Genomic DNA, 27940 nt, shown 5'->3' on the forward strand with positions numbered 1-27940 from the left:
TACACCGCCAGATTCCTTGAAATCCTTCCATTAGCACTTCATGAATACCCTAACTTTCCATCAATATTCACATATTCGACCTCTTACCGAAATGGCCAGTAAAATCCTCCGCAGAAGCTTCGCCAACCACGCGACTGCTAACCTGCTCACAGGGAATAACCCATCTGTGGAAATCACTTTCTGGCATCTTCCAATGCTGCTGCACGGGGTACAATCACTATGACATCAATAACCCATCCTGAGTCCGAGCTCACTCTCTAGCTGCACAAGTCCCTTCACCCTTCGTGGACATCAATTAATTGTGCGGCAACATCTTTCCAATTTAAAGTTATGTTGTATCCTTCTTCATTTCAAGCAGCTCCTTTCTGTTATATCAAATCTACTGCCGTATAATATCACATACTTCAGATTAAATCCATAGACCCCAATCTCTAATCATTAAAATTCCCAAATCATTCCAAACTCTCCTTAAGGTGCGTGGTTATCCTACCACAAAGCACATATACAACTCAGCCACTCTCCCACTTTGGCGGAACTCACCCCTTTAATAGATTACTCGACCCTTGCTTCTTATACTTGGCCTTTTAGAAATTTTAACCACCACGTGACACTCCCCACATGTCCTTCCTCATCCATTGCTGCTCAGTTGTTGCCTTAATAAAATCGATCTTCGTAGCACTTGAACCCACAAATCGCTACTAATTTTAAACATTTTCGGAGATCATCTTTCTCGAGCCGTCGACATTAGAAACACCGATTCAATCCTGCACCGCCGCACCCCACGATATCTGACAGTCGTTTCTCCAATATTATTTCACAATATCTTACCCCAAAGGCGAATTGCAGAAGGTCATAACACCGACGAACTTAACACATACAATCGAGGACGACGATGTTACATCGCAGATGAAAATTCCACAACGCTCGAAAATACCAAGTCTCGTTACTCCATCACCCCAAATTTGGAAATTCATAGGCCAATTGTTTTTCCTTCGCTGGAATGAGATATCAGATCTCTGAATCGTGCACTGAGTAGACTTCCTTTCAAATCATTCACCGCCCCAACACATAGGCAAGTATCCTACCATCAAGTCAATACTGTGCGATAACCAATTGTGCACATCATAGCAATCTGTGCATAGCCTCAAAGCTCTCAGGAATACTGTTACTGAGCTAAAATGAAAAGATATCCTTCTGCAAGGCTACGATAATAGCCCAATCAACTATGTAGGGAGAAACATCCAGCACCACATCGGTAGTACCATTACAATTCTTCAATTCTCGATTTATAACAAGCGGTTCGCATCGCATAAGATTGAGTAGGAAGAAACAAGGGCATAAGCCTCAAGGAATCAAATCACACGATGAGGAATCAAGAAGGAAGGTGCTCCTAACAGTCCGGTAGCCTCTCGAAGATAAGTACAGACGTCTTCGTACCGATCCGCGAGACTCTACTAGACTTGTGAGACCTAAAGGAACCTAGCGCTCTGATACCATGTTGTCATGACCCGAAATTCACTAAGGGTCGTGATGGCACCGGATACCATTGTCAGGCAAGCCAACACTAAATAACTAGTAATTTCTCGTTTTAGATATTTCTGAACTCACTTCTTTTATACATTTAAACAATAAGAAATAAATTTTCACTGAATAAATAATGATATCTTTAACAATTTCAAAATACTGACTACTTCCATATACATCCCAGAACCCGGTGTCACAAGTGCACGAGCATTTACTAGGGAATAAAATAAAATACAGTAACTGTCCGAAATACAATTGGACAGAAATGAAAATACAATACAATACTCTGAAGGAGACTCTGCTGGCTACAGACATCTCGATAACCATGCTGCTATGCCACTAAGCCACTAGCCACACATAAACCGGTGCAACAAAAATGCACAGCAAGTGTAAATGAGTATCCCGTCTAATCTCGAAGAAGTAGAGACGAGAGGTCAACTTCGACACTTACTAGTGGTCTAATAGTAATATATTATTAATGCGATTAATCATGGAGTTATTAAGAATGACAGTAATTTCAAATAAGTCACGAAAAGGTAAAAGTTCCTTTTTATATTAAAAGTCTCCGAATTCATAATCCATTAATTTCAATTATCTCAAGGCTAGGAGGGCAAATATCAATATCAATAAATTTCAAGGCAAACAATACAATCATGTGCAAATCATGCCGAGGATGTATGGCCTGATCAAACAATATTTAAACTGTGCACTGCCAGAGGGTAGAATGGCGCGAACCTGTGATGACCCGACCAGTCGTCTCATGAGTTACCACTCTGTTTTCCCTATTTCTGCTTTGCTATGCTTTGTTTATCCGTGTTATGTGGTATTGAGTTGGTCGGATTGAGTTCGAAAAGGATTTGGTAAGGTTTGAGACACTTAGTCTCTTTAGAGTGAGTTTAAGTTGAAAAAGTCAATCGGATGCTGACTTATATGTTAGAGGGCTCGGATGTGAGATCCGATGGTTTGGTTAGCTTCGGAAGGTGATTTGTGACTTAAGAGCGTGATCAAAATGAATTTTGGAGGTTCATAGTAGATTTATGCTTGAATTGGCGAAGTTGATATTTTGGCGATTTCCGGTTGGTAGGAAAGATTTTGATATAGGGGTCGGAATGGAATTCCGAGAGTTGAATTAGTTCCGTTGTGCCACTTGGGATGTGTGTGCAAAATTTCAGGTTATTCGGACGTGGTTTGGTTAGGTTTTTGATCGAAAACGTAATTTGGAAGATTTTAGAAAATTTGGCTTGAATCCGATGTGTTTTGGTTAATTTGATGTTTGAGGTATTTTGATGATTGGAACAAGTTTTAATAAGGTATTGGGATATGTTTGTGCTTTTGGTTGAGGTCCCTGGGGCCTCGGGGTGATTTCGGATGGTTGACGGAGAGGTTTGAGACTTGTGAAGTTGCAGAATCTCAGCTGCTTCTGGTATTTCCGCACCTGTGGATTGGGGACCGCAGGTGCGACGCTGCACGTGTGGAAGAGGAGCCGCAGAAGCGAATTTTAGAGGAATCATCAGGAACCATAGATGCGGTAGTGTGACCACACCTGCGAGGGCGTAGGTGCGGATAGTTGACCGTAGATGCGGATTGGGCCATTTAAGTGAGAGACCACAAAAACGGTAATTTGGCCGCATATGCGGTACCGCAGAAGCGGCTATGGGATCGCAGATGCAAAAATCCCTAGCCAGAAGGTATATATTGTTTTCTTCGCGAATTTTTGCAAAATACTCCATTTTTTGAAGACGGGAAAGAGGCTAAGGCATAAAATTTCTAAAGGAATCAAAGAATATATCAGTTGGGTAAGTTCCCTAAGCTTAATTACCTGGGTTTATGATCACTTTTCCATTGTTTAATCATGGTTTTAGTGGAGATTAAGGAAGAAAAATTGGTATTAGGGCTTGAGATTAAGAGACTTTCAAATGGGGATTTGAGGGGTCATTTGGATTTCGATTTCAGTGTTCTTGATATGTATAGACTCGTGGAAGGATAAGGATTCCGTTGATGTGATTTTTATCGAGTTTCGAGACGTGGACCCGGGGGTCGGGTTTTGGCCAATTTCGAGATTTTTGGTATTATTTGATTGTTTTTGCTTGGGCTTCGTTCCCTTAGCATATTTTGACGCCGTGATTCTGATTTTGGATAGATTCGACGTGAATAGAGACCGATTCGAGGGGCAAAGGCGTCGCGGAGTAGTATTTTCACTGGTTTGAGGTAAGTAACCATTGTAAATCTAGAACTGAGGGTACAAACCTCTGTATTTGACTTGTTTTGACAAATGCGGTGACGCACATGCTAGGTGACGAGCGTGTGGGCGTGAACCGGTAGGGATTGTGACTTGGTCCATCCCGTAGCGACTATTAAGCCAAGTATTTGATTTTGAACCTTATGATATTCTGTACTTTAGCTATTTATACTATATTATGGGTTGTATGCCATGTTTGGGGCCTTGTGCCGACCTGTTGAGACCCTTAGGGGAATTTGACTATTTTCCGCACTTGTTGAAAGCATATCCTCAGTCATGTTTTACCTATTTAAATATTTAAAAGTGGTTTTATCACTCCACTTCTAATTGTGAGGATTGTTTGGGCTGAGTTCCCTAATCTCTATTGTGGTGCCCAAGAGGCTGTGAGGTTAATGACTAAGAGAGGTTGAGAACCTAATAGTGAGGATATTATATGTATATATTATGGATCGGGCAGCGATACTTATATGGATCGAGCTGCACGCCACAACGATATATATACTGGATCAGGTTGCGCACCGCAGCGATATGACGCTTGGGCTGTAGGAGCCCCTCCGGAGTTTGTACACCCCTAGTGAGCGTAGTCGACTATAAATTATGGATCGGGTTGTACGCCGCAGCAGTTACTGTGATTTCTATTACTATGAGATATTAATGAGCCTGAGTGCTAAGAGTGAATACTGAGTGACGAGAGTTGAGTTACGAGTGACTGAAAGGCTGCCCGAGAGGCCATATTCTGAGTGATACCATGTCCGAGGGGCCCAATTATGATATCTTTACTGATTTCACTCTTATTTTAAAATAAGCCTCTGTTGGGAATATTGCTAAGTATATGATTTCAAGTGTTTAAACTGAAATTTGATGATTTTACAACGAAACTGGTTTAAAACTGTGAAGTTGACATGTTATCATGTTGTTTTCTTCAGTTATATGGTTTTTAACTGCTCGTCACTACTTTCAGACCTTATTTACTTTAGTTACTTACTGAGTTGGCATACTCACGTTACTTCCTGCACCTTCTGTGCGGATCCAGGTGCCTGAGCGGCAGAGTGAGGGTCCTCAGCATTGTCGGAGTTTGTCGGAGATTGCAAGGTAGCTGCATGGCGTCCGCAGCCCTGCTTTCTTCCTCTTATCCTTGTTTTTCCCGCATTTTAGACTTGTTATGTATTATACCATTAGACTTGTATATTTATAGGCTCTAGACTCGTGGCACCAGATGTTTGGGCTGTGTTGTCTTATGTTTATTGGTTTTCCACATTATTTTAGCTGTTTTAAACACTTCTTATGAAAGCTGGTATTTAAACCTATGTTGGAAAAAAAATGGTTAAAGGAAATTCGATGTGATTGATAGTTTGGGTTGGCTTGCCTAGTAATGTGATAGGCGCCATCACGACCGGGTATTTGGGGTCGTGACAGAACCATAGATGCATCTATTTAATCTAACGAGGCGTTCGGCCCGTTCCGTAATAGATAAACACATTCAAACAATCAAATCAATAATTCATCAAGGAGCAAATATTCAGGAAAAGACAAATTTCTCTTTTAAAAGTTAAGAAATGATATCTAGCCTTTTTTTAGAAATTCATTTACATGTTCGATATGTTTAAGCATTTTAAGTTTGTCAACAAGGTTGCAAGTATTACAAGAAAGCATGTTTTTGGACCCTAAACTACCCGGACTAAAGCATAATAGTAGCTACGCACGGAGTCTCGTCACCTCATGCGTACGTAGCCCCCGCAAATAGGAGTACATAACCAATTAACTCACCTATGGGGACAATTCCCTCTTACAAGGTTAGAAAGGAGACTCACCTCACTACGAAGCCTATATTTCGATTCAAGAATGCGCTCAAACCTCCAATTTGGAGCCGAACGATCCAAAACTATTCAAATAGGGTAAAAACTAGTCAATACATGCTCGAAAGTTCATATTCTAATTATTAAACCAATTTCCCAACCTTAAATGCAAGGTTCCTAAAATTCATCCCCGGGCCCACATACCCGGATTCCGATTTTTTTTGAAGAAAGTTGTTACCCATAACCTAAAGATCAAGAATATATGATTTTTACTCCATTCCCTAACAAATTTCGTGGTTAAATCTTGTTTTTACATAATTCTAGGTTTTTTTCATCTACAACCCTTGATTTTTTCTAATTTCCACATGTTAATCTACCCATAATCTATGTATTTAACTTATGACGTATAGAAATTACTTACCTCTTTGATGATGATGGAATCCCTCCTCAAATGCTCTCAAAAATCGCTTAAGGTCAAGTGGAAATTGAGGGAAATGGGCTAAGTCTCGGAATAAAAAGCCACAACACCAGATGCAGAAGTCGCATTTGCGACTCGCGGCTTGCAATTGCGATGGTCGCATTTGCGACAAAGGCACCGCAAATGCAAAGCCCAGCTTCCCCTACCATGGTCGCATTTGCGACAAAATGCTTCGCAAATGTGAAGAAGACAGTATCGCAAAAGCGATGGCCCCTTCGCAAATGTGATCCCCCTCAGCAGCCCCCAGGTTCGCAAATGCGATCTCCCTCTTGCAAATACGATGTCGCATTTGTGACCAAAACACCGCAAATGCGGTCATACCAGTACCAGCAGCATCAAACCTTCTCCAAATTCCATTTTGGATCCGTTAACCATCCGGAATCCACCCGAGGCCCCCAGGACCCCAACCAATCATACCAACCAGTCCCAAAACACATTACGGACTTAGCCAAGGCTTTAAATCACATCAAACAACGTCTAAATCATGAATCGTACTCCAATCCAAACTTTATGAACTTTGAAATTTCAAACTTCTACATTCGATGCCAAAACCCGTCAAATCACGTCCGATTGACCTCAAATTTTGCACACAAGTCATATTCGATATTACGGACCTGCTCCAACTTTCATAATCGGAATCTAACCCCGATATCAAAAAGCCAACTCTCGGTCAAACTTCCCAAAAACCTTAAAATTTCTATCTTTAGCCAAATGACTCTAAAATGACCTACGGACCTCCGAATTCACTTCCGATCGCGCTCCCAATACCATAATCACCATACGGTGCTATTCCTAGACTCGGAATCCCAAACGGACATTGATAACCCTGAAATGCACTTCAACCCAAACTTATGAGATTCTTCCAAAATGCTAACTTCCACAATAGGGGCCGAAACGTTTCTGGGTCTTCCAAAATCCAGTCCGGACATACGCCCAAGTATGTCCGCATCATACGAACTTGCTGAAACCTTCGAATCCCGATTTCGAGGTTGTTTATTCAAAATCCAATCTTAGTCCATTCTTTCAACTTAAAGCTTCCGAAATGAGAATTCTCTTTCCAAATCAATTCCGAATTTCCCAAAATTCAATTCCGACAATGCGTACAAGTCATAATACCTGAAGTAAAGCTATTCATGGACTCAAACCGCCGAAGAACGCACTAAAGCTCAAAAACACCGGTCGGGTTGTTACAACAAACATAGATGAAATAAAAGAATATCAATCTGCTAGATGGGTTTCGCCTCCAGAAGCTGCGTGGTGATTATTTCATTTACCAATAAGTGAAATAACTCCAAGTGTTTTTCACCTTCAGTTATATTTAGAAGGACAACAATTTGTCTCTTTTAAAAGTATTGAGAATGTTGATAGAATACTGAGTAATCCGATGATTCGAAAAACAATGTTAACTGAATTCTTTGTTATGAACAGAACAAATAAAGATGCTATGCAACTGTTATTATTAAATAAAGAATTTCCTGAGTACTTTGTATGGTCATTTAAGGAAAAAATGTGGACACGTCGAAAACAACGTAATGTAATTGGACGTGTTTTAACATGTCATCCAACAGAAGGAGAAAGATATTATCTTAGATTATTGTTGATGAAAGTTAGAGGACCAAAATCATATCAGGACTTATGTAAAGTTGACGGCAAATGTTATAATATATTTAGAGAGGCTGCAGAAAAAAGAGGATTGTTACATTGTGATAACAACTTGGTTGAATGTATGAATGAAGCTACAAATTATCAAATGTCATATAGTTTAAGGCGTTTATTTGCAACATTATTGGTGTATTGTAATCCCGCTAATCCAGCAGAACTTTGGAAACAATTTGAAGATTCAATGTCCGAAGATTTTAAGATTCTACCTAACATGAATGCTAAAGATATTCGTTTTATGGCTTTAAATCATATTAATGATATTTTGGATTTGATGGGACGTGATATTAATGAATATAATCTTATTCCTGAGAAAATTAAACCTTCAACTGCTATCGGAGAAACCAATGACTGTCAGTTTGAAAGAAATATCATTGTTAGAGAAGAAGATTTGCTTCTAGAGAGAAAATTAAATACTGAACAACGAAAAGCGTATGACACCATTATTGATAGGATATTTTCTACCAAATTAGGAGCATTTTTCGTTGACGGAGCTGGAGGAACTGGAAAAACTTTTCTATATCGTGTTTTATTAGCTGTTGTACGATCAAAAGGTTTTGTCGCTTTAGCAACAACAAGTTCAGGTGTTGCAGCTTCGATCCTCCCAGGAGGACGAACTGCTCACTCCCGCTTTAAATTTCCTATTGATATAGATGAACAATATTCTTGCAACATTAGTAAGCAAAGCGCACTTGCAGCTTTAATACGTGATGCAAAACTGATTGTCTGGGATGAAGTATCTATGGGAAAAAAGAAAGTGATAGAAACTTTTGATATTCTCTATTTGGAAAAAAAGTGATCGTTTTCGGCGGTGATTTTAGACAAACTCTCCCGGTTGTTAGGAGTGGGAAAAAAGAAGATTTTATTCAAGAAAGCTTATTATATTTTGAAATTTGGAATCAACTAGAAAAACTACGTTTATCACAAAATATGCGTGCAAATACAAATCCTACCTTTTGTGAATATTTGATGAGAATTGAAAATGGACAAGAAAAAACAAATAGCCATAACAAAATTGAAATCCCTAATTGTTTTGTTATCCCTTTCATTTCTGAAAATCATTCATTAGATCTGTTGTTTAGAGTTACTTATCCAGATCTAGATACATGTTTTTCCGATACATCTTCTATAACTTCGCGTGTAGTTTTGACAACCAAAAATGACTTTGTTGATGAAATAAATGATTTGCTCATAGCTCAATTTCCTGGTGATCCTAAAACATATGTTGCATTTGATGAGACTATTGAAGCAAACGATCAAAGTCAATATGAATATTTTTTGCATACTTTACATCCTGCTGGTTTACCTCCCCATAAATTGACCTTGAAAAAGAATTGTCCTGTTATGTTGTTACGAAATTTAAATCCATGTGAACGTTTATGCAATGGTATACGACTTATATGTTGTGATCTTCGAAAACATGTTATAAGTGCTAAAATTGCCATTGGGAACATTAAGAATACACATGTATTTATTCCCAGAATACCATTATTATCATCAACATATGAAAAATTGCCTATTCCTTTCAAAAGAACACAATTTCCTGTGAGATTATGTTTTACTATGACAATAAATAAAGCTCAAGGTCAAACATTGGACCTCGTGGGAGTTTATTTACGCGAACCTATTTTTTCCCACGGTCAACTCTACGTAGAGCTATTAAGAGCAAAAAGTTCCAATTGTGTAAAATTGTTAATTCGACCAGCCACAACAGATAGCGATGATGATCATTCAACTTACAATATAGTGTATAATGAAATCATTCAAAAAGCTTTTCCATAAATAGTTCCACTGGATGACTCCAAGTTTTGTTCTTGTAATGTGCTCACATAATTCATGACAAGTTGGCTTGAGGTTTGTCATACAGAGGTATTTTTACCTTTACCTGTATACTTATTATTCATTTAACAATTCTTGTTGAAACATATTTTGTGCACCTTTACGTTGTAATAACAAAAGGTTAACTTCTGTTCTTGAAAATCCTTGCTAAACTTTTATCGTTCTTTTTAACGCGCAATAAATAGCTCAATGTTGTATCTATTTGATTTTACTGTTTCTATGGCATGTATAATCTGTTTCATCTCTGTCTTATTTTGTCCATCTATCTTACTTTCTTTTTCTTGCTTCAATATTATTTGATAATCCAAATGCATTTTCTTGCATCAATACTATTAGGTTCTTTCATGCCAATAATTTATAACATAACTACTACATGATGAAAAACATTTAAAGCTCACTAACGGAAAATAAAAAAAGTATTATAGCTGATGTATTCATATCATTTGGATACTTGCTTGGTGATATACTTGAAAAACTTGATGGTTGCTTTAACATTTCTTTTTCTATAAGATTGATTCTTGCTTAACTATTACAACTGATTCTTATGTGAAGAACTAGAAGGAACTCCATTTATAATGTAACCCAACCGGACCCAATCCCAAACGAAGGAGGAGGGTTTACTGTCTCTTAAAAGCAACATAACTGACTATATGTATATGTATCAAAATTCTTACCAATTTTAATTTTACTGTGACTAACTTCTACTTTCTTTTTGTGATTATTAATTAGGAATTACGTTTGCATTCCAAAATTTTACAAGATAAGGACGTGTCAAATACCTAGAATAAAGTGGGCAGAACGTATCAAACTACTACGTTATACATTTTGATTAAATTACAGCTAAACTCTTCTGGCTACTTTATTTCGATTTATAAAATTGCAAGTATTAGACTCATGAACATACTTCCAAGTAATTGTATCTACCAGTGTGCATTTTGCTACATTTTCCATACACTGATTTTCATTTTGTTGTTTAGGAAATGGAAGTTGCCAAAGAATCAGGGCAGTCTTCTGATACTAAACTTAAGTGTGAAATGGGGTACCCCACATGTTTGGCTGGAGAATCACAAAAAGTTGATGCAAATCATGTTGGTAATTCTTTGTTGTGTGGTAAACTTCTTGCTTCTTATATTGATAGTTTTGCACATAATCTTGGCTCTTCTACGAAACGGTTACACAACTTGTAAAATTTCGGAGCTGGATACTTTCCAATTAGATATTGATTGTCCATTCAATTTGATCGGTTGCATTTATAGTGTCTTAACTGATTTATTGTGGATTTTAATTTACATTATCGTTGGCATTTCAGCTGGTTCTACGTCAAGGATACATATGGAAGGCACACAAATCACCAGCTACTGATAAAAGGAATTAATGATGATAAGCCATCAATTATGGGAGAGCCTAGTCAACAAAATTCAGCTTCAACTCATGGATCCTTTAAGAGGTATTTGGCTAGAAAAAGGCAGGTGATTTAATATCCTTCCATATATCTGCCTTAAAAGTCTTGGATATTGGTGTCATCTGAGCGTATGTGCTCATTTGTATATACATGGATTAGTCCTGCCCAGCAAAGCTATATATATACCTTTAGCCTTTAGGTGACTTATCTGTATAGGGACATGTAAAAGTGATTTTAAAAGTCTACAATGAAGTGCAGCATAGGAGCTTCCAACAATATGGAACTGATATGTGGTATTGCTTATACTCAGGCAAAACACCATTGAGTGATATAGATCAAAATTTTGAAATTAATGAGCAAGCGAAGGTACTACAAATACATGGAATCTATAACTTCCACTCCTATTATCCAAAACCAAGAGCGTTACTGGTACAAAATTTTACTCACCTGATCAGTTGTCTCCATTCCCATTAATTTACAACAGTGGTCTTTGTCGTTTCGTCGGATCCCTCTTTGTTGGTATTCTATGCTCTAAGTGCCCTCTTTTGAAATGTTGTGCTTCCTTTACACCAACAGTAAAAATCTGTACAGTTGTTTTGCCTATGCTGTCCTAAAAGATAAGACTAATGAAATCAGTCCTTTTAACTTATAGATATTAACTAAGTAACTATGTTGTACCAATGCATGTCATTTTAAATTTTATTAATTGAGTACATGATATGTTGTTATATCAAATTGTCAAACTTGGGCAACTTTTAAAGGAAAAATTAATTACATTAGTGCACTAACAGAAATATTTTTGGGCAGATTAAAAAGGTATGATGAATACTTTCCTTCATGTAATCTACTTTGTTTGTTATTGAATAATTTGATTCTCAAAATGATGTGCAGTTCCGGAGCTTCAGAGGTATGGTCCTATCCTTGAATCCATTATCAAAATTACTGAAGAATTAGCATATCAACAAGCAAAAGAAGCTGATCAACTGCTTTTAAAAGGCAAATATTTGGGTGATATTCATCCTTCCTCTCTTCCCCTGGCCCTCTTCCTTTCTTGTATACCCTTGCTACTATTAGCATTTTACCTATTCTCAACATCCTCTATTATTCCAGCACTTTTCACTTTATTCTAAGGAATGAATCCTGTCGGTTTTTTTTTTATCTTAATTAGAAAACTTCATATACAATTAACTTTCTCTGAATTTGCTCAAAGGGAAACATTTATTTGATTCTATTCTTTATAGGTCCTCTTTATGGGGTTCCGTATGGTCTGAAGGACATTATTGGCTTCCAAATCTTTCAAGGATCAAGTTAGAGCCCTCATCCAGAGGCAACCCTGTACATATGTTTGTATAATTTATAGATACAGGTGATGCAGGCTGAAATCTGTTAGTGTAGTTCTTGTTGCAAAATTAGTCGTTGATTCTTTAGCATGTGATATGATATCTGGTTTGGCGATAGAACAACAAACCCATGGAATGTGGAAGAATTTTCTATTGTTTCAGCAGCAAGGCCAGCTTCCTGTACCTCAGCAGGTACATCGAGTTATTTAGTTATCACTAATACAGGTATTTTGATGGAGGTAAACATATCTTTCATTGTGGCAAATATGATATTACTTGTTCTGGTAGATGCCTATATTTGTTTGCATATCTGCACTGTCGAAAGAATAGACTTGAGCTAACTTTCGTCATTCAGTGATCCAAATCAATAGAATTTTAAAGATCTTATGTACTGTGTGCCTTATCCCGAAATTGGTACAACAAAGATGACCAACAAGAAGAAAAATTGTGTGTAATAGTAAATGGTGATGAGCAAGATCAGCCCCCACCCACCCACCTACCCCCACATGAACTTTGTGCTTGTAGATGGAATCATCCATCAAGATTTAGAATGGCGGTTCCTGCCTTTCGTGTTAGTTTTACTTATTAGTAGGCAAAGTATATTCTTTTGACAATTGTATCTGTGTACCCAACTGCTAGGTTTGGTGTTACTGCGTTGCGGCCCATTTTTGGAGTTGTTGTGTCTTTGTGTACTTAGCTGCTAGGTGTGGTGTTACTGCGTTGCAGCCCATTTTTGGAGTTGTTGGTCATTATGTACCCAGCTGCTAGGCCTGGTGTTACTGCGTTGCAGCCCACAAAATAGAATTTGACCCCATTTCATGTATGCCTTATCTTTTATTATAACAACACTGACACTTAAATCTGGCTGTTCAATTAGGACAAAGTAGGACCATTTTGTAGAAGTGCAGCAAATTGCACAACGTCAATTACCTTCAATGTTTATTTTCTTCATTCATATACCTGTTTCAAAATTTACATACTCGCCAAGGATTGTATTGGGAAAATTCAAAATTCCAGAGGTCATTGGGCCCGTGCTGGCACAGGCTTCATCCATCTAGTGTAATACTATAATAATATTAACTGAGCTTATAATAAAATACTTATTATATTTAATAAAAAATCTAACATAATACTCTTTCCGTTTCAATTTAGATGTGGTAGTTTGACTCGGCACAGAGTTAAAGGAAAAAAAAAGATTTTTGAAACTTATGATCTTAAAAACTTTGTGGGGCCATGACATTTGTGTGGTTATAAAAGTTTCTCATTAAGGACAAAATGGGTAAAATAAAGAGTTTAAAGTTGAATTATTTTCAAGTTTAGAAATATGTCATTTATTTTGAAACAGACTAAAAAGGAAAGTATTACATGTAACTTTTAACGAAGGGAGTGTATCATATAATTTGGACAAAAATTACTCATTTCACATAAAGTCATAACTTAACATTCAAAATTAAGACTTAACCTGCAGTTAAGTCTTCTTTACAAATAAGGCACACTTGTTATGAGCTTCGAACTCTTCAGAGCTTTTATAAGTTACTAGAAATTTATAGAATTGTGAATGTTGGCCATATTGGAGAGTCCGAAATCTAAATGGCAACTTATTGGACTCAAAATACATTTCTACAATTTTTTTAAAAAAAAGTTACTTTTCTACCTAAAATGCAGTATAATACTGTGCTTTACTTTAACGGAATTTTAGCCGTTAAAAATAAAATTACTATAGCATAGTATTATACTGTTTTTTACACCTATGTTTCTTACTAGATGTCTGACAACACAGATTAGAGAATAAGCTGCCAAGGGTTTGGAAACAGTCCTTGACACTGGGAATGCTATCCAAAGTCCAAACGACAAAAGAGTCTCTACTGAGCAGTAAGCGGATTATCTTTTCGGGGAAGCGGTGCTTTCATTCGCATAAGCACATCACGCCAGAAGTGATGAAGGATTCAAGCTCTAAAATTTTCCGAGGAAAAACAAACAAACATGTGAACCAACAGCACAACTTTTTTATGAATACTAGCAGATATGGAGAAACAGATCAAAAGATTAATTGGGCGATGACACAGACATTTGAGAAGCAGCTTCACCAAGTATGCATAACCGTTGTTCAAATATTTTAATGGTGGGGAGATGAACCAGTTCTGTCGTGGAGAAAGAAAGGGGGTTTTAAATTTAAGGTGTAAAATGCAGTATAATATTGCGCTGTAGTAATACTTTAACGGCTAAAATTCCGTTAAAGTAAAGCACAGTATTATACTTCATTTTAGGTAGAAAAATAATTTTTTTTTTTAAAACTGTAAAAACGTGTTTTGAATCCAAAAAGTTATCATTTAGGTTTCGGACTCCCATATTGGACTAGTTCATTACTGATAAAACAAAGTCATACTCCCTCTGTTCCAGTTTATGTGAACTTATTTCTTTTTTGGTTCGTTTAAAAAAGAATGACCCCTTTCTAAATTTGGTAACAATTTAGCTTAAACTTACAATTCTACCCTTAATGGGAAGCTTTTATCACCACACAAGTATTCTGGGGCCCTTTTTGACTTGTTTAAGACCACAAATTCCAAAAGTCTTCATTTTTTCTTAAACTTCGTGCCCAATCAAACATGTTTACATAAATTGGAACGGAGGGAGTATTATAGCCGGTTTGGCCAAACTGCAAAAATCAGCTTATTTTGATAAGTGTTTTTTTTTAAAGTGCGTTTCTCAAAAGTACTTTTGGCGAGAAGCAGTTTATGTTTGACTAATTAGTTTGAAAAGCACTTCTGAGCAGCAATTAGTGTTTGGCCAAACTTTAAAAACTGCTTCTAAGTGTATTTTTCTCAAAAGTGTTTCTCAAAAAAGTACTTTTGGAGAGAAGCTACTTTTTTCTACTTCTCCAAAACTGCTTCTGCTTCTCCTCAAAAATACTTTTTTTCCTTCCAAAAGCTTGGCCAAACACTTCAATTTTTGGATAAAAGTGCTTTTGGCAAAAAAAAAACATTTTTAGCCAAAAAGAAACTTGGCCAAACAAGCTATTAATCAGTGATATTTTGTTTTTTACCGAGTTAGACGTGAAAGACGAAGGATAAGAAAAGTAAAAACAAAGAAAAGAAGGAAGACGTTTTCTAGAGCATTTACTATGGTCGAGCGTAAGTATTAAACACCTTGTGAGATAGTTGGATCTGGAAAATGTTTGAAATCAGATTAACGCAATTACTACTGCTACTATTTACTGGTCTGAGTAAATCTAATTGTATTGATTTTGTATTACTGCCATTTCTGGAAAGATACTTTAATTCCTGCTGTACTAGCTATTTTTATTACTCATTTTCTTTGGGAATAATTTTAATGGAAGGATTTAAATTATTTATACTGGTAAGCAAAAATATGTTATCAATGAATTTTAACATGTGATAATAAATTATCCTTATTTTGTACTAGATTAAATTTAATACTTATCAAGAGAATTACTTGTATTATTTTGTTATTGACTTGAATGCAGAAGCGGAGTTAGAATTTCAACTTTATGAACTTAAGATTTTATAATGACGACATCAAGTGCTAGTAACTGATTTTAAAATTTAATATTTTATATACATAATAAATTTTTTAACATAAATATATAATTTGAGCAAAATTTATCGGATTTGGTCGAACTCATATACGGACTTCTAGCTTAGCCCCTGGCTGATTGTGTAAAATCCTTTAAATCATCAGTGTATAAAACTTTCTCATTACTCTTAGGGATCGATTGGTAGGATGTATTAGATAAAATAATGCATGCATTAGCTTTGTATATTAATAATACATTGTTTGGTACATATTTTGAACATATGCATTAGTTATGCAAACATTAGCTATACAATCCTATTTGGTATTATCCTATGCATAACTAATGCATAGAAAACAATGGTATTAGCAATGCAATGAGTTTTAATGCATGCATTAGCTTAGTTAAAGACAAAATTGTCCTTCAAAATTTATGTTTGATTAAAATATGCTAGTTAGTATATTAATGCAAGTTCAAAATAATCCAAATAGTGAGAAATAAAATTATATCCCTAGTAAATAAATAAATAAATACTTAGCATATTTTCTTTTTTATAAATAAATATTTAATTTTATTTTACAATATAGGTAGACAAATCAAATAATTTTTTGTAAACTTTTTCATATAAAAATATTTCTCAACATATATTTCTTTTAAAAAGTTAGAGTGTGAACTAGTTTTGAGGGCATTTTTGTAAACAAACAATTCTTTTAAAAATTGTGCAATGTTTTAATACATCAAACCAAACAATGGATAAGTAATATGTCAGCATAACTAATACCAGCATAACTAATGCAAGCATAACTAATACCAGCATTACTAATACACCCTATTCAACATTATTCTTATGCGCCCTACCAAACCACTCCTTAGATGCTTAAATTACCAAAACTGATCTTGAGCACGAAGACTAGAGATCTGTATTATCTTACTTACGATTTTCAATGATTTTGTAAAGTTTTTCTTGGGGGAAATTTCCAGCGAAACTCGCAGGAGCTATCCTTCGAATATGCGCTGGTTAATCTGTTTACTGTGCAATAGCTTCCAAACTATATAGGAGATGTAAATCGCACTAGACAAGCCCGATGCAATGAACTCTGTTTTTATAAAGTTAAACTAAATAAATTAAAATAGTAGTAAGGGTAAATTTTTACTAGTTTGTGCCAGCAAGGTCTAACGGTAAAAATAACGTAAATGCACAAAACCAACTAGGAATCTGCTGAGTGCTGAGAATAAACTACAGCCTATAAGCACAGTCATATATATATATATATATATCTCGATTGTGCACACAAGTTTTTTGCTGAGTATAAAATAACAAAGATTCAGTGCAACGGTTAAGATGGGGAAAAATTGACTAGACACCATCACTACTACAACTAACTCGCCAATTTTGATAGGAAGAGATGTTCGTTTGGCTTCTGTATTCTGGAGTCTAATAAGTACGTACCTTGCGTACGAGAGGAAAAGCAAAAACAAACGTGAGAATATTAAAATTGTTACTTAAACTCACGTTAAAGTATCTGGCCGAAGAAGAAAGACATAAAACTTTAGCGTTTACTACATCAATTAATTATCTCGTTTCGTGTTACATTAGTTCTTCTTTTGTCGAATTATGTTCATGTTGAGTCTCGTTGTGTTTCAAATTGACAAATTCATATGAATAGAGAAATGAATATTGCTCCTTTATTAAAAAAAATTACACCATTGCTATTAGCAATCACAAGAGTTGTTTATCCGCAAAACGGTATAGTTGAGTTTGTTACGTGGTTTATAGACAAGCGAACCGATTTGATCCAAAAATGATAAATAAATAAGATTAAAAACAAGACTTAGCGTAAAAAAACACAAGAAATAGCAGATCTGGCTTCGGGAGCGATGCCTCCTAGGGACAGAAATAATAGCAATATAAAGCAGAAAGTAAAGTTGTATTGTTTAGCTTGAGAGTAAAATGTAGCATAAGTTTTGCCAAAGATTTCGTCTCCCGCAATGATTGTTGAAGTCACTATTTATAGTTATACCTAGAAAACAAGATCTTAGGATCAAGCTCTTATTAAATGAAAATAAAGGAGGGCATTGATGAATGTGTAACGGCAGGCCATGAATGCAAAAATTCTCTGCAATTGCTGCCTATTGAATATTCTTCATTAAATGTCGTCTGGTGACAAACATTCGACCCGCTCCCGTTGATTATGCTTCCTTCGGGGTCAATACGATACCAACTGCAACTGTTGTCCCCTATCTTTTAATTCTTGCTCGATCTGTCTTCCGTCTGTTTCTGGTTCCACATGTCACGCTATTATTTGGTCATTTAATATTAACCAATTTTACCTTATACAAGAGTAATTTTTTTCTTCAGCTGTTTCAATAGATTTTAAGAATATATAATTATAAAAATTATGATTCATAATATTCGTATGTAACTTTTAAATGCATAAATTTTGTTTTTAAAGAAGTGAAGGGGTTAATGTCTCAATTCAGACTGTTCTTTTTTTCTTTTCTTTTTTTTTTTTTTTTTTTTTTTTACAGTTTGATTGGTGTGCTTTGGTATTACACCGCAGAAGGATATGGTGAAAATTTGAAATAATAAAAATTTCTTCGCTTTCAATTAGAGTTTCGGATTTGACTATAGTTATCTTTGGTAAGAAGAGGTAAAATTCTATTGTGGATTCTTATGGCGTGAATCTAAATTAGTCGAAGCACTATGTAAGAAAAGAGAAAAAAACCTCATTCTTTTCTAAACGAAAATAGAGTAAGAGCCTCTTTGGAAAGCCATCTTAGAAATGGATTTGGGCGTAATTGAGTGTAATTACACAGTTTGACATGTTTATTTGGCCAAGTAATTACTTGGTAAGTATGAAATTGGGTGTAATTACACTCTCCAATTCTCAAGGGGAGGTGAAAATTGATGGTAATTACACTGTGTAATTACAATGTTGCTTTTTAGTTTCTTTCCTTTTGTTTTATTTTAATTTATTTTCTTTATAACTTTTTATTTCTATTATTTTAATTTTTTAATTTCTTTTGAAATTTTAAAATATATTTTCTTTGTACATTATTTATCTTTTGTTTCTCTATCTTTATTACTTCTTGTGATTCCATGTAATTGCTTATATATATATATTTTTTTGAAACTACACCTCCTAATATTAGAAATAATGAGTCATTAACAAACTTGGCATATAATGAATGATGCAATTAAAGTGGAATTTCGTTGTTGAATGTGATTATAAACTTGTCATGTTTCCTAATCTTAAGTTACAGTGAAACTTACTATATTAAGTCGGAATTTGACATATGTTAAACTATTTTTTTTTTTGAATTTTGAAATTGTGTTATATTCATGGTTCTAATTTACTTGTTTTAATAGTATTGGCTCACATTGCATGTTGTTCATTTTTTAGTTAGAATTTATAGATTAGTTTTGTGAAATATTTGACTAATGTTATGACATTATATTTATAAATTAATTTATTTTATCAAACATGAATTCCATGATGTTCTTACAAAACGTATATTTTTTTATTTTTGTAAGTATCTAAACTAAATATTATAAGGCTGTAAAATAATATATATATATATATATATATATATATATATATATATATATATATAAATTATTTTTACAATATTAGTTATAAATATATGATTACTAAATTAATGTATATTCACGAAAAAATATACATCTTAAATACCAAGTATAATATCATTTATACTTATAAAAATTTATAGGCATATATTTATTATATTAACTTTTAAGTTTTGATAGTTACTTAATTTAAAATTTAATTTAACTGTGTAATTACACTTATGCAATCAAACAGTAAACATGTAATTATATAGTAATTATACTATGACAAACAAACAAGTCATCGTAATTATGCAACTGTGTAATTACTAGGCTATGTAATTACTACCTAGTAATTACACCAATTCTAATTACGGGTGGCTTTCCAAAGAGTCTCTTTAAATGGAAAATTTGGAAAATAGAGTATCTAGAAAGGGGAAAGATCCGAAACTCCAATTTCCTACCTTTCATAACATAAAATAAAAATTAAAATAAGTCCTACCTTTGTATAAGTCAGATGTCATCCATAAATATACTTCCCCTTCCTTGTGGCCTTTTCGTCTTCTTAATTTTCCCTCCCTCATTTCTTCAATTAAGTTTACTCACGAGGGAGCGTCGGCGCGTTAGCGCGTCTTCCAATCCCCCTCCACCTTCACTCCTTCATTAACTCATCACCTCCTCAAGAAAGTTCATTCGTCACCCTTCAAATCAAAACTCTCATGATCAGAAAACACACACACACACAGAGCTCTGTTTCTGTCTCCAGAACAAACAATTATATGACAAGCCGATAAATACAGACTCAAGGTTCATCAACTTATCCTTTTCTGTTTTTTGTCATTAATTTGTTTTATTGTTCTTGAGTTGGTGTGGCAATGGCGATATGGACCAACTTGTCACATTATCTAACATCGAAATCCAAGAAAGCTAATCTTTACTACGTGGCTGCAACCGTTGTTCTTTGTTGTACCTTTTATGTAATCGGACTTTGGCCACAAGGTGGTGTTAACACCACTCAATTATCCTCCACCACCCTCCTACCCACCCTACCCTGCAACCCATCAATTAAAAACACAAATTCCAATTACGGTTCATCGATTTCCCTCGACTTCACCGCCCACCACACCGCCGCTGACCTTGTTCCACTCTCACCATCGGCGCGTGTAAACCACTTCCCTTCTTGTAACCCTGAGTTGTCCGAATACACCCCATGTGAGGATTCAAAAAGGTCGTTGAAATTCGATAGAAACATGCTTATTTATAGAGAAAGGCATTGTCCTGAGAAGAATGAGTTGTTAAAGTGCAGAATTCCGGCACCTTTTGGTTATAAACAGCCGTTCAGGTGGCCGGAAAGTCGTGACTCGGTTTGGTATGCCAATGTTCCGCATAAACATCTTACGGTAGAGAAAGCTGGTCAGAATTGGGTCCGGTTTAAGGATGACCGGTTCACCTTCCCCGGCGGCGGCACCATGTTCCCACGTGGCGCCGATGCTTATATTGATGATATCGGAAAGTTGATCAATCTTAAAGATGGTTCCATCAGGACCGCCATTGATACCGGTTGCGGGGTGAGTTTTATTATTATTTTATTGAATTCGTTTGGACTTTTCCTTTTTGGTTTTTGTATGTTTGATGACTTGTTTTTGGAGAATGTTTTCTGGTATTTGGTTAGAAAATGAAAAGTATTTTCCCAAAAAAACATTTATTAAATATTGATAATAATGGTAGCATATCAAGTAGTGTTTTGATTTAAAATTTTGAGTATTAGACGAGTCTTCTTATATTGACTAGTTTTATATTTATACCAACCTATCGTAACCCGACCTCGTGCATAGCGAGAGCTTAGCCTTCTTTATTCGCTATTGGGTACATTTGGGATTGACAATGTGAGCAAACTTTGGAGTTAAAAAATTGAGTATTAGAGATTCATAATAATGTCTTACGTGTTGATTGATAATTGTGAGGCTTTTGGAAAATATATTTCGTTGTAAAATATTTTCTGCCAATCAAACATAAAAAAAACGACTTATTTTTAGGAAAATTTATGTCATCAATTTTTCCCTTTTTGAAGCTTTGACTTTTCAAGAGGAGAAGTAAGAATAGAATGGGTAAGTTTATGGCAATGCACATGGTTTTCCAACTTATTGGTTGGGAGTGGTCTAAAATTACATATTTTCAAATTTAAATTACAGGAAAAAATGAATTTCATAAATTTGACTTTCTTATTCTCTAATTAAAGAAAAGTTTTATTCTTGTGAAGAGTTCTTATAGAATAGTTATGGATTGAAGTGGGGTGTGTTGAGGGGGTGGTTGAACAAGATGATTGCTAGAAATTGTGATACATTTCGTGTGGGATTTTCATTCCTAGCGTTGAAATTATCGGTTTTACTGTTAAAAGTTGGTAGTTCGGTTTACTTGATTTGAGAAAAAGAGTTGGTAGTTTGGTGTAGTGAACTCAGTGGAATCCTCAATTGTTTGAAACCCAAAATGTGTGTTTCCTTCAATTACACTTAAAGAATATGTTTGAATGATTTGCCAAAAAGAGCACAAACTAATCAATTCAAGACTAAATTGCAAGGAACGAAAGAATTATTATGGTTTTCACATTTATAGTGCAATCCTATTCTGATTTTAATATTTGACGCAACTGATATGGGAACTTAACTAACTGCTTCGGCATATGTAGTTTAGGGGTGTGTTTGGTATAACGGAAAATGTTCTCCTTGGAAAATGTTTTCCAAGAAAATACAACAAGTAGTAATCTTACTCATTTTTTGGTGTGTAGTATGCAAATTAAGAAAAATAACTTCTCAAGAGTATTCATAAATAATTTAGATACAATAAACAAGAACCCATAAACTTTCGAATCAGTAACCTTCCGAACCCACAAATTCCTTAACTTCCGAACCGCTAAACTTTTGAAACCATAAACTTTCAAACCCGTAAAGTCTGTAATTTCTAAACTTGCAAACATCCAAACACATAAACCTCCGAACTCATAACTTTGGAACATGTTCGAACCTGTAAACCGAAAAATGAAACAACCAGAAATTGAATATATAAACAAAAAAAAAAGAATTGAGGGGGGTTGCTTTCGGGGGTGGAGTGGGCCTGGGGGGCTGGGGTGGGTGGTGTAGAAAAAAATTTAACAGAAAAATTTAAAATACAAAAAAAAAATTTAAAAAAATTGGGGGGGGGGGAGGGGAACGGTAGGAGGGGGTAGCAGGGTGAGTGGTGACAGTAAAGGAAGAAAACTTAAATTTGAAGTACAAAAAAATACTTTTTGAAGGGAGGGGGGAGGTGGGGGGAGGGGGAGAGAAACGGGAGGGGTTGGGGTAAGATGTGAGGGTAGGTGTAGTTTTTGGAAAATGTTTTCGTAACTTTTTGGGAAGTTATTTCCACCATTTTCAAGAAAATGTGATATGTAGAAAAATATTTTTCAAACTATTTTGTGCAATCAAATAGTGAAAAATGGGAAAACATTTTCTGGAATATATTTTCTGTCATACCAAACACACCCAAAATTTCATTTTCCCACCCTTTTGGTTTCAGTTGTTTCTCCGGTACTACACGCATTCTTTGTTCCAAACCTTAATTACAATTGTATGTATTAAACAAGAGGGTATACTGTTAATTTAAAAAGGTTAACATTAAATTTTAGTCAAGGAAGTGTGCTTATTTAGAAATACATATTACACGGTCACTGATGGATTCCTACTAACTATTTCATTAAAACTTAAAAGTGGTCCACCAATAACTTTAGTCTTGAATGGGGCAGGCTGAAATGAATTCTCAAAATTTGCATTATTAGGAGTTTTTGGCAAAAATCATCCTTAAACTATGGCTCAAACCAAGGAAACATCCTTGTCTTATCCTAGTAAACAAAAATCATCCTTATACTATTTAAAAAGTTGCAAGAATCATCATTCCATTAAATTTTATCACAAAAACTAACAGCATCGTCAAAAGACCATGTCCATCACGTGCCTTTTCCCCTCAATTTTCCAATATTGTCCCTCCTGCCCAATCGACTTTTCCAAGAACGTGCTGACCGTCTTCCTTTTCCTTCTTAATTTTTGTTTCCTCCCTTTCTTCTTCTTCTTCAAGAAAACTAGCAGGATGAACTAGGTGCTGCTTATTTCTTCTTTAAAGTTGCTGTTATTTAATGAACAAAAATGGCCTACACTGAAATAACTTCTCCTTAAGTTATCTTCTTATAACAAGCAGATGATAACAAGAGATTGGCACGACCTTGAGGTGGAAGTGCATTATGATCATGTAAAATCTTATATTTGTGCCGAGCTTTGATGAGGGTGCCGATTCTCTTTGTGTCAGTTTTATTAGTCTACCTATAAATGAGAAAAATTAAAAGGTTCTAGCTCTAAATCAAGAACCTGAAAGTCAGAAACTAGATTAGTTCTCTTCCATTTGTCGGAGTGAGTGGTTTCACAATAGTTGAGCTAAACCGAAGTTGGAGTCACATTTTAAAAACAAACCTTGCATCATCACCTCAAATTAAAGATAGAAAATAAAAATCTACCGTATGTGTATTGAAATACATGCTGCTGCTTAGAAAGTCAAAACTCTTCCACTATTTTTAAAGGCTTTGCACTTTCCTCTCCAAAAGGAAGATAGCAAGAAATAGTATAGCATGAGATCGGAGAGTTCCAACTATCATACCATAGTTGGATGTGAAGTTCATATGGAAAGAAACTTCTAGTTTTGAAGTCTTAGTCCTTTTTGGCAAAGGTGGAAGACGATCGGGTAGGAGGGACAATATTGGAAAATTGAAGGGAAAAGGCACGTGATGGACATGGTCTTTTGATGATGATTGTTGTTAGTTTTTGTGATAAAATTTAATGGAAGGATGATTCTTGCAACTTTTTAAATAGTATAAGGATGGTTTTTGTTTACTAGGATAAGACAAGGATGTACCCTTGCTTTGAGTTATAATTTAAGGATGATTTTTGCCAAAAACTCTTAGGATCCAAATTTTGAGCAAAATTATCTAATACCATTACAGCTAGTAGAAAGAGTCCATGCTAACCTCTTTTAGACCCTATATTAGAAGATTCCCACAGGAACAACTACATAACTGTTGGTGCAAATTTAGTTGAAGTATATTAATATTTAAAATCATTAAACTATTGTGCTGATTTAGAGGTGCCCTCAAGGCAGTTTAAAAATTTACTGCCCCAAAAGAACAAGCTACAGAGCCTTTAGAATGAGTGAACCATTTGCTAATTATTCCAACTAAGTGAGTTTTCTTGTTCTATTTCTTGACCCCCACCATATGAGGCTAATTTTACCATGTACAAGTTCAGGTTGCAAGTTGGGGTGCTTACTTGCTCTCTCGAAACATCCTACCAATTTCATTTGCGCCAAAAGACACACATGAAGCTCAAGTTCAATTTGCCCTTGAGCGAGGAGTTCCGGCATTGATTGGTATTTTAGCTACTAAAAGGCTGCCTTACCCTGCAAGAGCTTTTGATATGGCGCATTGTTCTCGCTGCCTCATCCCTTGGGGACGATATGGTAATCTAAATTACATAACTTCGAATTAATTTTGCTCATTTTATCTTGTATGTCCTCTAAAGGAAGATTGATCATTTTAATTATCCATTTGATATGGAGCAGATGGGCTGTATTTAATTGAAGTTGATCGAATTTTACGTCCTGGTGGGTACTGGATTCTTTCTGGACCACCTATAAACTGGGAAAATCACTGGAAGGGCTGGAATAGAACAGCCGAAGATTTGAAAGCAGAGCAGGATCAAATTGAGAGCGTTGCGAGAAGCCTATGCTGGAAGAAAGTAACTCAGAAAGGCGAACTAGCAATTTGGCAGAAGCCTACTAATCATATGCATTGCAAAATTAACCGGAAGGTCTTCAGGAAGCCACCCTTTTGCCAGGAACAAGATCCAGACAAAGCATGGTAATGTCCTATGTACTGAATGATTATAATTCAACCAAGGTTAGATTTTAGAGGATTTCCTTGTCATTCCCCAGTCCCCATTCTTGCAGCGCATGACACGTTACGCTTTCACTTACACAAAATCTCTAAGAGATCATTAGGTGCATCAGCCTTTTGGAGCAGGACTGAAACGAACAGCAAGAAATCCATTCCGCTCTCAATATTTTTACTCTAAGAATGTGATGCTGTATGCTTATTCTTTGTCTCTTTTGGGACTGTCAAATGAAAAGGGTGAGTGACTCGCTAAGCCTTGGAGGGAATCTTTTGTCATATTCATCTCAAAACACTTTATGGGTACGATACATTTTGATGGGGAAAGTGATGGTCTGTGTCACATTGGAACTATTTTGATGGTCTGTGTCACATTGGAACTAATTTATGTTATTCCACACCTCTTGTCACTTAATTTTTCTTTGAAGCTGTTTAACAATATTCTACACTTTTGTCGGTAATACCGAACTATTTGATCAACTTAGTCTAGAAATTTATGTTACCTGTCCTAGATGAAGTATAGAATTAGGTAGTACTCCCTAATGTATTTTATTGAAGACTCTTCAATGTTCCAGGTACACCAAGATTGATGCTTGTTTAAATCCCCTTCCTGAAGTGTCTAATGTTAGAGATATTGCTGGAGGGCCACTGGCGAATTGGCCGGAAAGATTGACTGCCGTCCCTCCTAGGATTGCTAGTGGAAGTATTGAGGGAGTTACTGCAGAGGGCTTCTCTAAAGACACAGAATTGTGGAAGAAGAGAGTCGCCCACTACAAGGCCCTGGACTTCCAATTAGCAGAACGTGGAAGGTACCGTAACATACTTGACATGAATGCTTGGTTGGGAGGATTTGCAGCTGCACTTGTTGATGATCCAGTTTGGGTCATGAATGTCGTCCCTGTTGAGGCTGAAGTCAACACCCTCGGAGTTATCTATGAACGTGGTTTGATTGGGACATACCAAAGCTGGTAAGCCCACTGCTCCTCTGGAAAGTTTGTTTTTGCCATTTCCTGCTTGTTACTGATGATGCTCTTTTCATTTAGGTGCGAAGCCATGTCTACGTATCCTAGAACTTATGACTTCATACATGCTGATTCTGTTTTCAGCCTCTACCAGGACAGGTAACCGTTGGATGATTCATATTCCCTGAGCAACCATTGAATGTTGCATGTTCTCTTGATAGTTGATTTACGTCTATGTATGCAGATGTGAAATGGAAGATATATTATTGGAAATGGACAGAATATTAAGGCCACAAGGCAGTGTAATTTTCCGAGACGACGTAGATGTTTTGGTAAATGTGAAGAGCATAATAGATGGACTACAATGGGATAGCAGGATGGTTGATCATGAAGGCGGTCCTCATGTTAGGGAAAAGCTTCTAATTGCTACTAAGCAGTATTGGACAGCACCAGCCCCTGACCAAGATAAACAACTTTCATAGGCATCAATGAATCTTCTAAGTATAGTAGTATTACAATCTGGCCAATTCTTTACTTCCTTTGTTGATAAATTTTGTTTGTTCAATGGGCTCTTGTGATTTTTCATTGACCTCTCTATCTTTTTTTGCTTCAAAATAAACAAGAGGATACTGAGGTTTTCCCCTGAGATTAGTCTTTTACTATTTGAGGTTCGAACAGGGCTTGTAAGATTTTACTCCCCTACACTTTAACATTTTGAAATGCAAAATTTGGTACAGAGACAAATTTGGTCTAACAGCTTGTTTGGATGGTTGTTACATGTTGTATTGTACCGTATTGTTACTTTATATACAATATTTGTTTTGATTGTTATTTAAATTTTATTGTATCGTATCGTTAAATTTGTCGTTACGTAACGACGAAAAGTGTCATTTTATGGAACGACCGATTTGGTGTGGTAAAGTAGTTTCCTTATTTTTTTTTCCCTCTCATCTTGCCTTCCATATTATTAAATAATCCTAATTTATCCTTTACCCTATCTATTTATATAATAATGCTAATTACCTCGTACCTTATTTTATTTTTTATAATATTACAAGTTTATTATTCATATTGTTGGTGTATGACATTATGAAACAACGGAAAATAATACAATTTATTCAAATATTATATACATCAAAACAATACAGTATAATCCAGTACAATATTATATGATACATTAGAAAACGACTATTTCAACCTTCCAAACAAATTGTAAATCCGAGGCAGAAAAGTGATTGGTGACCCTAATATAACTAGACAACACCCTCAGGCTAATCCTATGTGCAACTGGTCTGAATGGAATATTCACATGTTTGGTTTCTTGAGAAGTAATATAACGGCAAGTAGGCGCTCTAGTTACCTAATCTTTCCCAGCTACTAGTGCAAATGACCAACTGTCACACCTTTTTTTTTTTACCAACTTCACTTAAACCTCTTAAATTAAATAAAAGGATTTAATAAAGCTTGAAAAGGATTTTTTAATTAGAACGTGATAAAAATTTGTGTTCAAAAGGAAATAACTCAGAGTCGCCAGCTGACATAGATTTCGGTGTGCCAGGTCACCGTTTTTCAAAATAATTTTTCCTTTAAAACACTTTGGACTCCAAAACTAAGTCTGTATCAGCGATTCGGGTAA

The 27940-nt window shown here is 35.6% G+C and overlaps 2 protein-coding genes across 2 annotated transcripts; both read left to right on the top strand.

The window, feature by feature from the left end:
- Positions 1-7436: 7436 nt before the first annotated feature.
- On the top strand, positions 7437-8495 carry LOC142162380 (uncharacterized). Its single transcript, XM_075218728.1, has one exon. It carries the CDS (start codon positions 7437-7439, stop codon positions 8493-8495), a length of 1059 nt encoding a protein of 352 aa, XP_075074829.1.
- Positions 8496-19915: 11420 nt separating this feature from the next.
- LOC107831627 (putative methyltransferase PMT15) lies at positions 19916-27047 on the top strand. The gene is made up of 6 exons (XM_075217921.1): positions 19916-20945; positions 24702-24912; positions 25015-25312; positions 25918-26310; positions 26386-26463; positions 26549-27047. The coding sequence occupies exons 1-6, from the start codon at positions 20253-20255 to the stop codon at positions 26784-26786; spliced, it is 1911 nt and encodes a 636-aa protein (XP_075074022.1). The 5' UTR covers positions 19916-20252; the 3' UTR covers positions 26787-27047.
- Positions 27048-27940: the final 893 nt, after the last annotated feature.

This window comes from Nicotiana tabacum, chromosome 7, assembly GCF_000715075.1.
Source record: "Nicotiana tabacum cultivar K326 chromosome 7, ASM71507v2, whole genome shotgun sequence".
NCBI lineage: Eukaryota > Viridiplantae > Streptophyta > Magnoliopsida > Solanales > Solanaceae > Nicotiana > Nicotiana tabacum.